The sequence below is a fragment of the Agelaius phoeniceus genome, chromosome 14 (genome assembly GCF_051311805.1).
Source record: "Agelaius phoeniceus isolate bAgePho1 chromosome 14, bAgePho1.hap1, whole genome shotgun sequence".
Classification (NCBI taxonomy): domain Eukaryota; kingdom Metazoa; phylum Chordata; class Aves; order Passeriformes; family Icteridae; genus Agelaius; species Agelaius phoeniceus.
In genome coordinates this window covers 16457412-16469487 of record NC_135278.1, presented here as the reverse complement: position 1 = coordinate 16469487, position 12076 = coordinate 16457412, and the positions used below count along the sequence as shown (strand labels likewise).

Here is a 12076-nt window from a genome sequence, read left to right as displayed (position 1 = left end):
TCCATTTTTGGCTCAAAACTCATCAGTGTCTGCAAGGGGGAAGTGGGATTTAGATATGTACCCCAGAATTTCAGGGAATGCAGGATTTTTCATGTAGAAATTCATTTTCATTTAAAAAAACCCAACTTCTGCACATCTCTGATGTGAAACTCTGCATCACCTTTGAATATTCCAACCTGAACCTAAAAATGGGAAGGTTTTGGTGCAGAGAATAACTGAGAGTTTTTTGTTGTTTCAGGGGGCAGTTGGTTTGATGTTGGCCTGAAATGCTTGTGACAAGATGTCTTTTTAATAAGGCAGATATTCTGTTTATGATTAGACATTGATACCATGACTTTGCTGTTGGATTTAGCAGCTGTGACATTTAGTGGTAAACACCATTAATGGTCCTTCAGCATAAAATTGGAATGAAATCTGACAAAACCAATTTATTTCTGCAGAAGAGACAAATGAAGCTCTTCAAAATGAAGAAATTGGCCACAAAGAAGATGACCAGAATCCAGTTTCCACTGATAATGTGGTATGTTTACCTTTCCTTTTCCACCAATTAATAACTCCTTAATTAACGTTGAGGTTGTTGTCCAGCACTTGTGCTTTTCACTAGGTGACAACTTCAGTTGTGTGTGTTAAAACTCCTTCCTATTTGAGCTTTAAAAATGTACTAAAAATTGTAAAACACAGCAGGAAAAACCCCTCAGACCTTCAGTAGAAATGGTTTGGAGAGATGGTGCCCAAGAGACTCAGCCCCCCAGCCTGCCTGAATTTTGTCATTTGATACAACAATGAACAAAACCAAGGAAGAGTTTCTGCATACTTTGTTCTGAAACACTGTAACAAAACTTTATAAAAATGCACTTAAAATTGGACTAAAATACATTGTGTTTGCATAAGAGGTTTTCCTATTTGAAATGCTAATCTGTTCCTTCCCCTCCTATTTTAAAAAGTGTGCCTAAGAAGGGGAATGTGAATGTTTGGCAGTTATTTAGAGACTCTTTCCTCAAGCTGAGTCTGAAACCAAAAATATTTGAGTCCCAGTGTTCCTGAGGGTCTGATGGAGCGGCAGAACTCGGGGACATCAAAGCTCTGAGTGCTGTCACTTCAGCTGGGCTGGCAGACACTGGAGCACACAAAATGTGCTTTATCCTCCCTTCCTTCAGCACAGGCTTGGGAGCTTGGTGGGTCCTGCCAGGGAGAGCTGGGAGTGTCCCTGGAAGGATTTCTCCTCAGTGATTTCAGGGAGATTCCTGGTGTGCAGGCAGGAGGGACCACATGCTGCAGGAAAAACCTGAATTAACACCTCAGGAATGACCCATGGACATGGATTGGGTCACTGGGGGCCCTTCCCTACACTGGGTTAAACACCATCCTAAAAAATAGGAAAATTGCTTTAACTTGTTATGGACATGTTCATAAATGTTCACAACTGTCAAAACAATTAAAAACAGTAAAAAATCTTGGGATGTATTTCTGAGTCTTAGTCATTGTTAAGCTTGGCCTTAACACTGTGCTTTAGGTATCTTTAGAAACCCAGTATAAAAAGCTCCCCAAATATTTATGAATTAGGTAAAAATGTCCATATTTATGCATTTGGAATTGTCCTTTGGATCATCACCCTTACAGCTAAGGGTACATGGCCAGGCAGGGTCAGAGGAGAACTCCTTGATTTCTTCAGGGCAGGAGGGCTGGTTTATCCAGAGCTTTATTTCCAGACCCTCCTTTGCAACAGCAGAGCAGAGCAAGGGCTGTGAGGGGATAAATGTGCAACTCAAAGTCAAAAAGCTGGGCCAGAGAGCTCCTCCTCTGTAAACAGCCTGGGTCTCCATGGCAGCAGCTCCCACTGGATTCCTGCTGGATCTCCTGGCTGAGGTGCATGATTGCCATCTAATGGGGCTGCATGGCTCAGGAGCCAGCACAGAGCTCTCCTTCCTTCCTTCCTCCTTTGTCATTTGTCCTTCATCGTTTATCCTGCCTCCTTCCTCCCTCCTGCCCCTTTGGGATGTGGATCCCCGTTTGTTTGGCTCCTCTGTGTGTTGGAATGAACTGTTTGCTTCTGTTTCAGAAAATAGAAATTTTAGACGATGAGGAGAGTGATCTGATCAGCAATTCTGAAGTGGATCAGATGAGTTCTCTTTTGGATTACAAGGTGAGTGGTTGGGCCATGTTGGGGACATTGGGATAATCCCCAGGGAGTTCAGGGGTGGAACTGTCAGGAATTCAGCAAAAGCCTGTGGGATCCTGAGCTCCTCTGCTGTTTTCCCAGTGTGCACACCATGCCCTCATCCCACCTCCAGCCACTTCATCCTTACCCAGCCCAAATGGGAGGTATTTCTGAGTCTTAGTCAGTGTTAAGCTTGGCCTTAACACTGTGCTTAAGGTATCTTTAGAAACTCAGTATAAAAATCTCCCCAAGTTTTTGTGAATTAGGTGAAAATGTCCATATTTATGCATTTGGAAGTGTTCTTTGGATCAGCCTCCCCTGGAAAACCCCATTTCTACAGAGCTGCAGCTCCCTCCATGTGTCCCAGCCAAGGCATTTATGGAGCCACCCCACTGGAATTGTTCTGGGAATGCTGTGGTGCTTTTCCTGCAGTGTGGTGCTGCCAGCTTGGAAGGCACTGAACAGCTGGAAGGAATCCTCTGCTGGAGAGGGGGTCTGAGGAGGAGGATTCCCCAGGAATGCTGGAAGTGGTGCCTGTGGGAGGGAGGAGAAGCAGCTGGACCCTGCCAGCTCCAGCCCAAGGCTGAGGCTGTGTCTGTGCTGCTCTCCCAGGAGCTGCCACAATTCCACCTTTCCTTCAGCTTTTACCTCCAATGCTGATTTTTCCCTTAGAAACCAGGTCTGCTCTCCTGATAATAATCAATTACCACAATAATGAACAGATCATCTCTTTGGAACAGAAACTCCTCCTTCCAGCAGCATTTTCCTGGGAAGGGCAGTGGAGAATGAATCAGGAGAGGGAATGACCTTTTCTTAATGTCACCTGTCAGCACAGTGAGAGGCTTGTTGTGACAGTGCCCTGCAGAGCCAGGCCTTTGTTTGACAGCACTCATTACTCCCTGAGTTTTCTGCCTAAATCTGAATTCTTCCTGGGCTGGGCAAAATCTAGAGCTAAACAGGCAACTGCTAAGTATCCATAGGGAAGAATTCAGCTGATTTTTTATGGAAACTTCAGAATATTCTTCTCTCATTCCCAGAGCTGTTATCAGCTAGAACAGTGTGGTGAGCAGTGCTTTCACTGAAAAAAAATGAGAATTTTCTGGGAAAAAAACCAGCAAAAATACAACCATTTTTAAAGGTTTGTTGCAAACCTTTAGAGCATCATGTAGTCACAGCTTTTCATGTCATCTAAAGCTGAATTCCAGCCAGTGTGAACATGAATACCATATTTTTTTCATTATTCTCTCATGAGCTGGTGCTATTAAGCAGAGCCCTTCTGCAAAAATGAGCAGTGCCTTTGATCTTGTAACCTAAATAAACAGTTTGATTTTCATGATCTTTGCAAAAGTGAATAACCAGAGAAAATGAATTTTAGCTCTGCACTGATCAACAGGTTTAGCATTTTGATCCAATAAGTTTAAAAGAGAAGAGATACTTGGAATAAATAGAAATACTTACTAAATCTGAATTTTTAATTAAGAGATTTGCAAGTATAGATTGGGAAAATGCTTTTTTTAGCCAAAGCACACAACTTACTGATATTTCCTCACTTTGTAATACATTACATCCAGCTCCAGCCCCATAAACAACTCTATGGAGGTTGGAACTGAATGATCTGTAAGGTCCCTTCCAGACTGTTCTGTCACTCTGAGATATTCCTGTTTATTCTGTAACCAGGGGATGCTGAGGAGCTTGGTGAGCTGACACTTGATCCACCTCAAACCCAGCTGCTGGAGGATGTTATCTTTTAATTCGTGGTAGCTTTGAGGAATTTTCAAGTCATTTTCCCTGATTTTTGTGTCAAGCCTTCTGCTGTAATAATTGAATTTATTTTCTGTCTCTTCTCTCAGCCCCCTGATCACTTTTAGGACGAGATCTGGGCCTTGGTTGTCATTGTCACTAAAAACAGTTTAGTTTTAACCCAGGGCTGTTTAGGTGTGGTTATTCCAATGCTTTGTCCTGTCCCCATCCCTGGAGGGGTTTGAGACACGTGGATGTGGCACCTGGGGACATGGCCAGTGCTGGGGATGGTTGGGTTCAGCCTTAGGGGCCTTTTCCAGCCTAAAGGATTCCTTGGTTCTGAGATCATTCCCAGAGCTCTCTGGTTTCCCCACAGAATGAAGAAGTCAGGTTCATCGAGAGTCAGCTGGAGAGCCACAAACAGAAATACTTTGAGCTGCAGACGTTTACCCGGAGTTTGATACTTGCAATTAAAGCAGATGATAAGGAACAGCAGCAGGTAAATCCTGCAGCAGGTTTAATATCTGTCTTTAATATCAGAAAATGTTTGTCCTTTTGTGTTGTGTCCCTCCCTTGGGTTTGTTCCAGAGGCTCAAATTATGATCGAAAAACTCAAATAATTTTCTCCCACTTTGTTTAAATCACCGCTGACACAAAAACCACACCTAACAGTGAATATACCAGACATTAGATCTGTTTTTCCCTTGTAGGCTCTGCTTTCAGACTTACCTCCTGAACTGGAAGAGATGGATTTCAACCACACCTCCCCGGAGCCCGACGATACCTCATTCAGCCTCTCGTCGCTGTCGGAGAAGAACGCCTCAGACAGTTTGTGATGCTCTGCTCTGGAGAGACACAGCACAAACCCCAGCGAGGTGCACAGGAGACACAGACACAGAGAGAGGCTCTTGCTCTGCAGTGTTCTCAGCCCTGGCTCCTCACAGCCCTGCAGTGCCCAGGAGTTGGCAGTGCTGGGTGTGGAAAATGAAAGAGCTGGGCGAGGGAAGGGTTCACTGGTAGCAGCTTGGCCTTGGGCAGGATTAACTTTGACTCTCCAGAACAACTCTGGCTCTGTAGCAAAGTCTTTTTTGAGCAGGGATGCAAGAGTGGGAAACACACACAGTGAATTCTCCAGCTCCACGTGCTCCCCAGGCCTGTTTATTATATTTTTCCCCATTTTTACTCAGGTAGGTGGACTAAAAATTGGGGATCCAAATAGAATAACGGGCTTTCTCTGAGTTGTGCTTGAAAACCTGAAATGAAACTGAAGTGGTTTTTGTTTTCTGATTTGAGATTGTTAAATCTTCCATTTTTCTGACCAAAATAGCTGAAAAAACCTTGAAAGGCTAACTGAAAAAGTTGAATTATCATGAATAAATTATTAATGCAAAGAAGCAGTGATAAGTGTTGGAACAAATGAGGTGGAAATGGGAACCCTGATAGCTGCAGGATACAACTTCCTAATACAGTAGCATTGGGATTGGATGTTTACACTCTTTAGAGTTTAATGATTGTAGTCACAGTATTTATTTGTCAAAGCCTGAATGCTAAAGTACTGCTTATTATTTTAATTCTTGGGTATATATTTTTCCACAAACTTTGCTCCAGTTTACCAGTCAGGATTCCACAGCTGTCATTGCACCCTGCAAGGTTTTCCAGTGTTGGAAGTGAGCTCTGCAGATCTGCTTTGAAGCCCTGCCTGGTGCATTTTTTGGCAAATGCCATTTCTAAACTGTGATCTGGATTGCAGGCAGGGGCTGAACTGAATTTTCTTCTTTCCCAGAGCTGTTGGCACTGAATCCCCTCAGGCCTGTGGTGGGATGGCTGTGCAGAGGTGTCCAGGTGGATTCATGGGGTGTGCTGGTGTCCAGGGAATGCCTGGCCAAGGCAGGGGTGCTGTGCTTGAAGGGTGGGGACCAGTCCAGGGCAGTCTCAGTCCTGGAGCTCTTCTCCTCCAGGTTGGTTCTGTGGGGTGCTGCAGGTGCCTGCCCATGGCATTGATGCTCCAGTTCCAACCTGGATGCCCCTCAGCAAGCATTTTTCACACAGATGCTTCAGTCTGGTAAAAAACCTGATCCTCCCATTTATGCCAAATGATAATTGACTCTGGGGAATCCTTGTTCATGCAGTGAGTAACACCCTTAATTTCAGTGGGAGGTCCAAGGTGTAGCTCAGAAAATCCAGAGTGTTGGGGAAATAACATCTTTTTTTTCCTTTAATACTGGGATTAGACTCAGGTTTTAAGGTTTTCTCAGTCTAATCAGTTCCTCCCTAATCACTTGTACAGCTCTTTCTGTTTATTATCAGTAGTGAGCTCTGATCTTTCAGGTTTTCAGTCTCTCCTCTCCTTAGGCATGGGGAGCTTTTAGCAATACTGTTGAATACCAGCTGCAGAAAGGGCAGGAATGCTTTTAAAAGGTGTTCTCAGCAACCAAAAGTCTCACAGTTCTGCCCCCTGTTCAGTTCTGTAAGTTCCCAACAGAGCCACCCTTCCACAGGGAAAGCCCAGAGTTCCAGGCCTGTGTTTGAGCTGGGGCATTAAAACTCTGAGTGGGAATGAGGTTTGTGAGCAGAGCTCACAGATAGGACAGGGCTGAGCTGGAATTCTCTGAAAAACTCATTTATAAAGGGTTTTTCTATGCCAGGCTGACAATGGTTTCTATTGCTGTTCTCTTTAGACAGGAAATTTGTGCCACTGACAATGAAACCTCTTGTTTTCTGTGAAATTACCATAAAATAGTGCTGGGAGTTGCCACTTTTTGGACCCTGTTTTCCTGCTTCTTCCACTTGAATTCCCATGACAGAGAGCAGGATACTCTTTAACAGGAGTTCTCAATTTCATGGTCAATTAAATCATCTGCCTTCCTGCAGGAAAAACTTCCATTGATGATTCCTACTTTGCTGTCTTGCTGCTATTTCATACCCAAACAAATGGAAGGAATGAATTTTGAATGGACTGTTTGCTAGATACAAGCAATGATGTCAGTCCCTGTTCTCCAGGGAGCTGGGATCCTCCTGGATGTGCAGCTGAGATGAGCTGCACTCAGGGCCCACCCCATCCCTGGGGATGTCCTGTGGGGGGACAAAACACAGCCTGGCACACTTGACAGCACTACAGGACGGTCAGGGGAAAGAAAAGAGTACAAATTCTATCCCTGAGTAGAATTTATAGTGTAAAAATATACTGAAACTGTATCCCTGAAACAAAATCTGGGGAGGAAGATGCTCCACAGCCCCTTGGCTGTTTTTTTTTCAGTAGCAGTGGGTATTTCCAACAGAAATGGAAGAACTGTGACCATTGGTGGTGGTTAAATGTTGGTGCAGAGCAGTGAGGGTGGCTCTGGGGTGGGTTTGGGTTCAGGGTGTTTCCTCTGCCTGTAGGATGGTAACAGACACCTGCAGAAAGTGCAGTTCAGCATTCCATACCCTTCCATCCTGTGCTTCTCAGGGTGCCAGAAATCAGCCCCCTGTGTGTGACTGTAATGTGAATTATCCCTGCAGCACAAGGGCTCCTGTTGGTGGTGTTATCACCTTCCTGTGGCCGGGTATCAATGTTTGACCATCCTGCATCTCTTTGTCCATGAACAGTGACTTCCCTGGCATTGTTCATTCCTAAAGCACCCATGGGAACACCAGTAATGTCTTTCTGAAGGTGGGAGGGTAGCCCAGAGCAGACACTTCACCCAGAGGCAGCACGGGCTCTCCCTGGGCTTTGGGTGCTGGAGGTTTGCTCATGGTTAAACTCCATTTCCTGGAGCTCTGCCTGCTTTCCTCTCCCTGCAGATGATGCTTCAGTCACATCCACAGCTCTGACAGGAGTAACAGTAGCAGGAAATACTCCAATAAAACAATAAATACTCCAATAAAACAATAAATACTCCAATAAAACAATAAATACTCCAGCAGGTGAATTTGGGGCGGGTTTAAAGGCACCTGATGAACCCTACGAGGTTTCTGGAGTGCCCAGCCCTGGAGGCAGCTCTGCACTTTAATCTCTCCAAGTATTTCTTTTCACTAAGGCAATAAAAAGTGTGAAATGAGGAGTTTGGGGCTTTGCAGCCCTGTGAGTGAGGAAAAGGATGTCCTGGTTCTGTCCTCACCTGAGCTGGGCAGCAGCTTTAGAGAGGCTGCTCTCCAAGGGGAGAGGCTGAGTGTGCAGCTGGGCTCAGGTGAGGGGCTGGGACAAACAGCAGCATCCTGGGCATCCTGCTTGGGAATGGGAATCCTGCTTGGGAATGGGAATTGTGCTTCAGATGGATCTGCCCTGTCCTGGGGGATGTCCTGCCCTGTGTCCCTGCACTGAGCACAGAGTGCTGCTCACACTCACCCTCCTGCTGGCCTCAGCCTGTGCGGGGGGACAGGAATGTGCACCAAGGCAATAGCACAGGATTCCTGGCACAATTCCTAACCCTGTTCCAGCCCAAAGCTTGATGTCCAACCTCCAGCCCTGCCCAGCTCCCCCAGACCAGGCCTGAAGGGCTGGAACCTGGCCAGGTTCTGCTTTTTCTGCCCCAAATCCTCCAGCTTGGCTGGGAGGTGCCTGAGCAAAGCTGGGGGGGTCAGTGAGCAAATTCCACCTGGCTGCAGAGAGCATGGCTGGATCATGCTGGTCAGTCCCTTTAATCAAGAATGTTTTACCACATTGGCCAAATGTGAAACCTGAAAAGTTTAGGGGGGGGAAAAAATACTGAAAGCAGCACTACAGAATGGGTGTTTCCATGGGAGAACAGGAGTTTGGAGTATGAGTATTTATTGCTCTGAAAAACAGCAGCTGCTTTGGTCAGAAGGCAACAGGAACGGGGCAGAGCCTTGGGCTTGTGGGGTTCTTTTCCCACAAAGGAGCAAATCCTCCTGGCTGAAGGAGGTGTTCAAGGAAGGAAAACAGCTCAGGTCAGTGCTTTGGCTCTGGAACAGTTCCCCCTGTCACTGAACTAAGTCACTCTTTTCCAGCTCTGTTTTACTTTTACACAATGCTACCTCTGAAACGTGACACCCCTTAAACCCACACAGAAAATGTGAACTTAAGGAATTTTTTTTAACCTTTTATAGGCAATAAATTATTCCCAACATGCATCCTTCAGTTTGTGTTTGGTTTTTGCTGAGTGTGAGCCATCACTTTGCTTTTATTTTAATGCTATTTTTCTGTATTTGTGCTCATCACAATCTGTGGAGAAGGAAATAATGGAATATTAGGGAGAAAAACTTAGCATATGTTAATGGGAGAAAATATTTCTGTTACAGCTGAAGGATGGGGTGGCTGTGCTGGTTTTGGTGCAGTTACTGTAAGAAATGGGTGAAATCCTAATTCTGGTATTAATGATGGTTGGAACATTGCTCAGTTCACGAGATGACAAAATCTGAGAGAGCAGTCAGGGATCTCAGCACTGTCAGGAAAAGGTTTTACACTTTCTGAGACATCACAGTCCATAAATACCTCCACAGATTTTTGTTTCACTCATTTCCTTTTTTTTTTGCCATCAGTTTATAGAGACCTTGTAGAAAGAATTTTGAAGTGTTAAATGAAAATGGGTCAGTAACAAACTGAGGTCAAATGTAGATTTAGACCATGTTTGTATTCAAGTTTCATCTGAAAAGAGTTCCTTGAATTTCCCCCTTCACATTTCTCTCCCTGGAGCTCAGGGCAGGGTGGCAGGATGCACAAGGGGGATGGAGGGAATGAGGCACAAGGAGGCAGAAATGAAGGTTCTGGGATTTAATCAAGAAAATTTCAATAAACTAAAAGGTTTCTGTGCTGTGGAAAACAAGAGCTTCTGCTTTATCTGCAGATTTTGTGAAATACAGGTCAAAAAGTCATTGGCAAATCCACTGAGTTGTGCTGGGGGGAAATTGTGTTCTCCAGTAGGAATTTGATCATTTCTGGGGTTATTTCTGGAATTCCTGAGTGTGTGTGTGAACACACGGATGCAGATTTACAATGTGCACAGATACACTGATCACAGTAGCTCTACAAAGGTATTTTAACTTGAAATGTTAATGGAATTCTTCTCAAATATATTTCATTTGCTCTTATTTTTGTGTCTTGCTGCATATCAATTGCATAGTTCTGAAAATTAGTCAAATACACCCATACAAATATGGTTTATTGTTTATGTCCTTGCAACTGGTAACTTTTAGGCTTGGAAATTCATGAAAATGCCCATAATAATGATATTTCTAAGTGATCTTGGCAAATAAACCAACTAACTGCTGTATTTATGAAGAGATAATGATAATTTCTGCTTTATTTTCACTGTAGGAATCAGTTTCATTTAAAAAAATATTCTGAAAATTTAAATATTATTGTATAACTTGGATGCTTTCCTTCGCCTGCAAAACAGGATAATTGATGATTTTAAATCTTTCATCATTTCCTTTTGGGCCAATTCCTTAAGCTTTGTAACCTGAGCATATTCCTAAGTTGCTGTGCGAAAATCACTATTTATATTTCATTTTTATGATTTGTCTCAGTACGTGTAGCAAAGAAACTACTACAAACCTTCAACGGAAGTACCTCCACTATGGTCCAGGACTCCTGATCTGGGCACTGCCAGATGCCCAGGGAAACAGTCCAGACGTTTGTATTGAGTTGGTTTTCTGTGTATATAAAGGGTATTTATAATCTTGTATGAACAGAGTCATCATTGGAAATGCTGATTTCCTGCTTTAGAAGCCTGCTCAGCTATTTTTATATAAAACGTTGGTCTTCGCCTTAATTTTTTTTTTTTGGTGAGAAGTTGTGCCATAGATATTTTAACTTATCCACAGATCCTTTACAGAGTTTGCTTTGACTTCTCTTAATTAATAATTAATTTTTTTCCTGAAATTGTTCTAACTTGTTTTCTCCTCCAAATGCATCTCAAGGTTGGTTTACTTTCTTTTTTTTTTTTTTTCTTTTTTTTTTTTTTAAATTTTTGGAAGATCCCTTCATCTGCATGCTTTGGTAGCTCAAGTTTTTCCTCTGTAGTTTATTGTTTATAGTTTAGAAGAACCTTTTATTGAAACCCCCAGAAGTAATGCTTGTACAAATGTATTTAGGGTGGCCCAGATGGTCAGAGAAAAGGGCTATTTAGCATTGGTAAATTTGTCTACTGACTCAAGGATATTTTTCTACGTCTGTCAAGTTTGGGACTATGGAGAAATGAAATAAAGGTGAACTAACTCCTTTTCCTATATGAACTTCTCTGTTTCTGTCTTTATTAATGGCCTTGTAGATGTTCTGTTGTGTTCAGAGCAACAAGAATTAAATCCACGTCAGGGCTCAGCCCTAATTCTTCAGTTCCCACTATATAAGTTAATTTATTATTTATGGAGTGGCTTTTCAGGATTGGAATTTTCACTTGGAGCCCTCTGTCCCAGGAGCAGTGAATGTCCCTTCCCAAAATGGGATTTGTTTCTGCCGGAGGCGCTGCACACCCAGCGCTGACCCAGCTCGGCTCACCCGAGGGGGTTTTAAGGCTGTTTTTAAGCTAAACCCGAGCTCTCTGTGCTCTCTTCATCCCATCCCTCGGCATTCCCTAAGTTAAAAATCTCCAGAGCAAATCCCGTGGCCTCTGACCCGCGCCCCGATCCACGCGGATGGGGCTGGGGAGAGTCCCTGGGGCCGGGGCTGGGAGAGCGGCGCGGCTCTGCTGGGGACGGGACCCAAACGATTCCAGGCCGGGAGCGCTGGGAAAGAGCCCGAGGGGACCGCACGGAAAAGGCTTCGGTGCGGGCAGGGATACGGGAGCGAGCTGCAGCTCCCGGGTCCCGCAATTCCCTGATCCCGCAATTCCCGGGTCCCGCAATTCCCGGGTCCCGCAATTCCAGATCCCGCAATTCCCGGATCCCGCAATTCCCCGATCCCGGAATTCCAGATCCCGGAATTCCTGGATCCCGCAGCTCCCGGATCCCGCAATTCCCGATTCCGCAGCTCCGGGGTCCCGCAATTCCCTCATTTCATCCCTCAATTCCCTCATCCCGCAGCTCCCGGGTCCCCCAATTGCCGGGATCTCGCAATTCCCGGGATCCCGCAGCTCCCTGGTCCCTCAATTCCCGGCTCCCGCAGGTCCCGGCCGCCCTTGGTGGCCCTTGGTGGCCGTGGCCGCGTCCTGCGGGTCCCGTGGGCTCACGGCTCCCCGGGCTCCCCTCCTGCGCTGCCGATTTCCACAATCCCGATTCATTAATTAAACTCTGAACGCT

General features: G+C 44.9%; 1 protein-coding gene across 2 annotated transcripts in view; it reads left to right on the top strand.

Moving 5' to 3' along the window:
* The window catches only part of HDX (highly divergent homeobox), a 40359-nt gene extending 29289 nt beyond the window's left edge, over window positions 1-11070 (top strand). For both annotated transcript variants that reach the window (XM_054641655.2, XM_077185938.1), the window contains 4 exons: window positions 441-520; window positions 2060-2143; window positions 4275-4397; window positions 4609-11070. In XM_054641655.2, the coding sequence (XP_054497630.2) occupies window positions 441-520; window positions 2060-2143; window positions 4275-4397; window positions 4609-4734 (413 nt within the window). In that variant the 3' untranslated portion in view covers window positions 4735-11070. The remainder of the gene's footprint in view (window positions 1-440; window positions 521-2059; window positions 2144-4274; window positions 4398-4608) is intronic.
* The last annotated feature ends 1006 nt before the right edge of the window (window positions 11071-12076 follow it).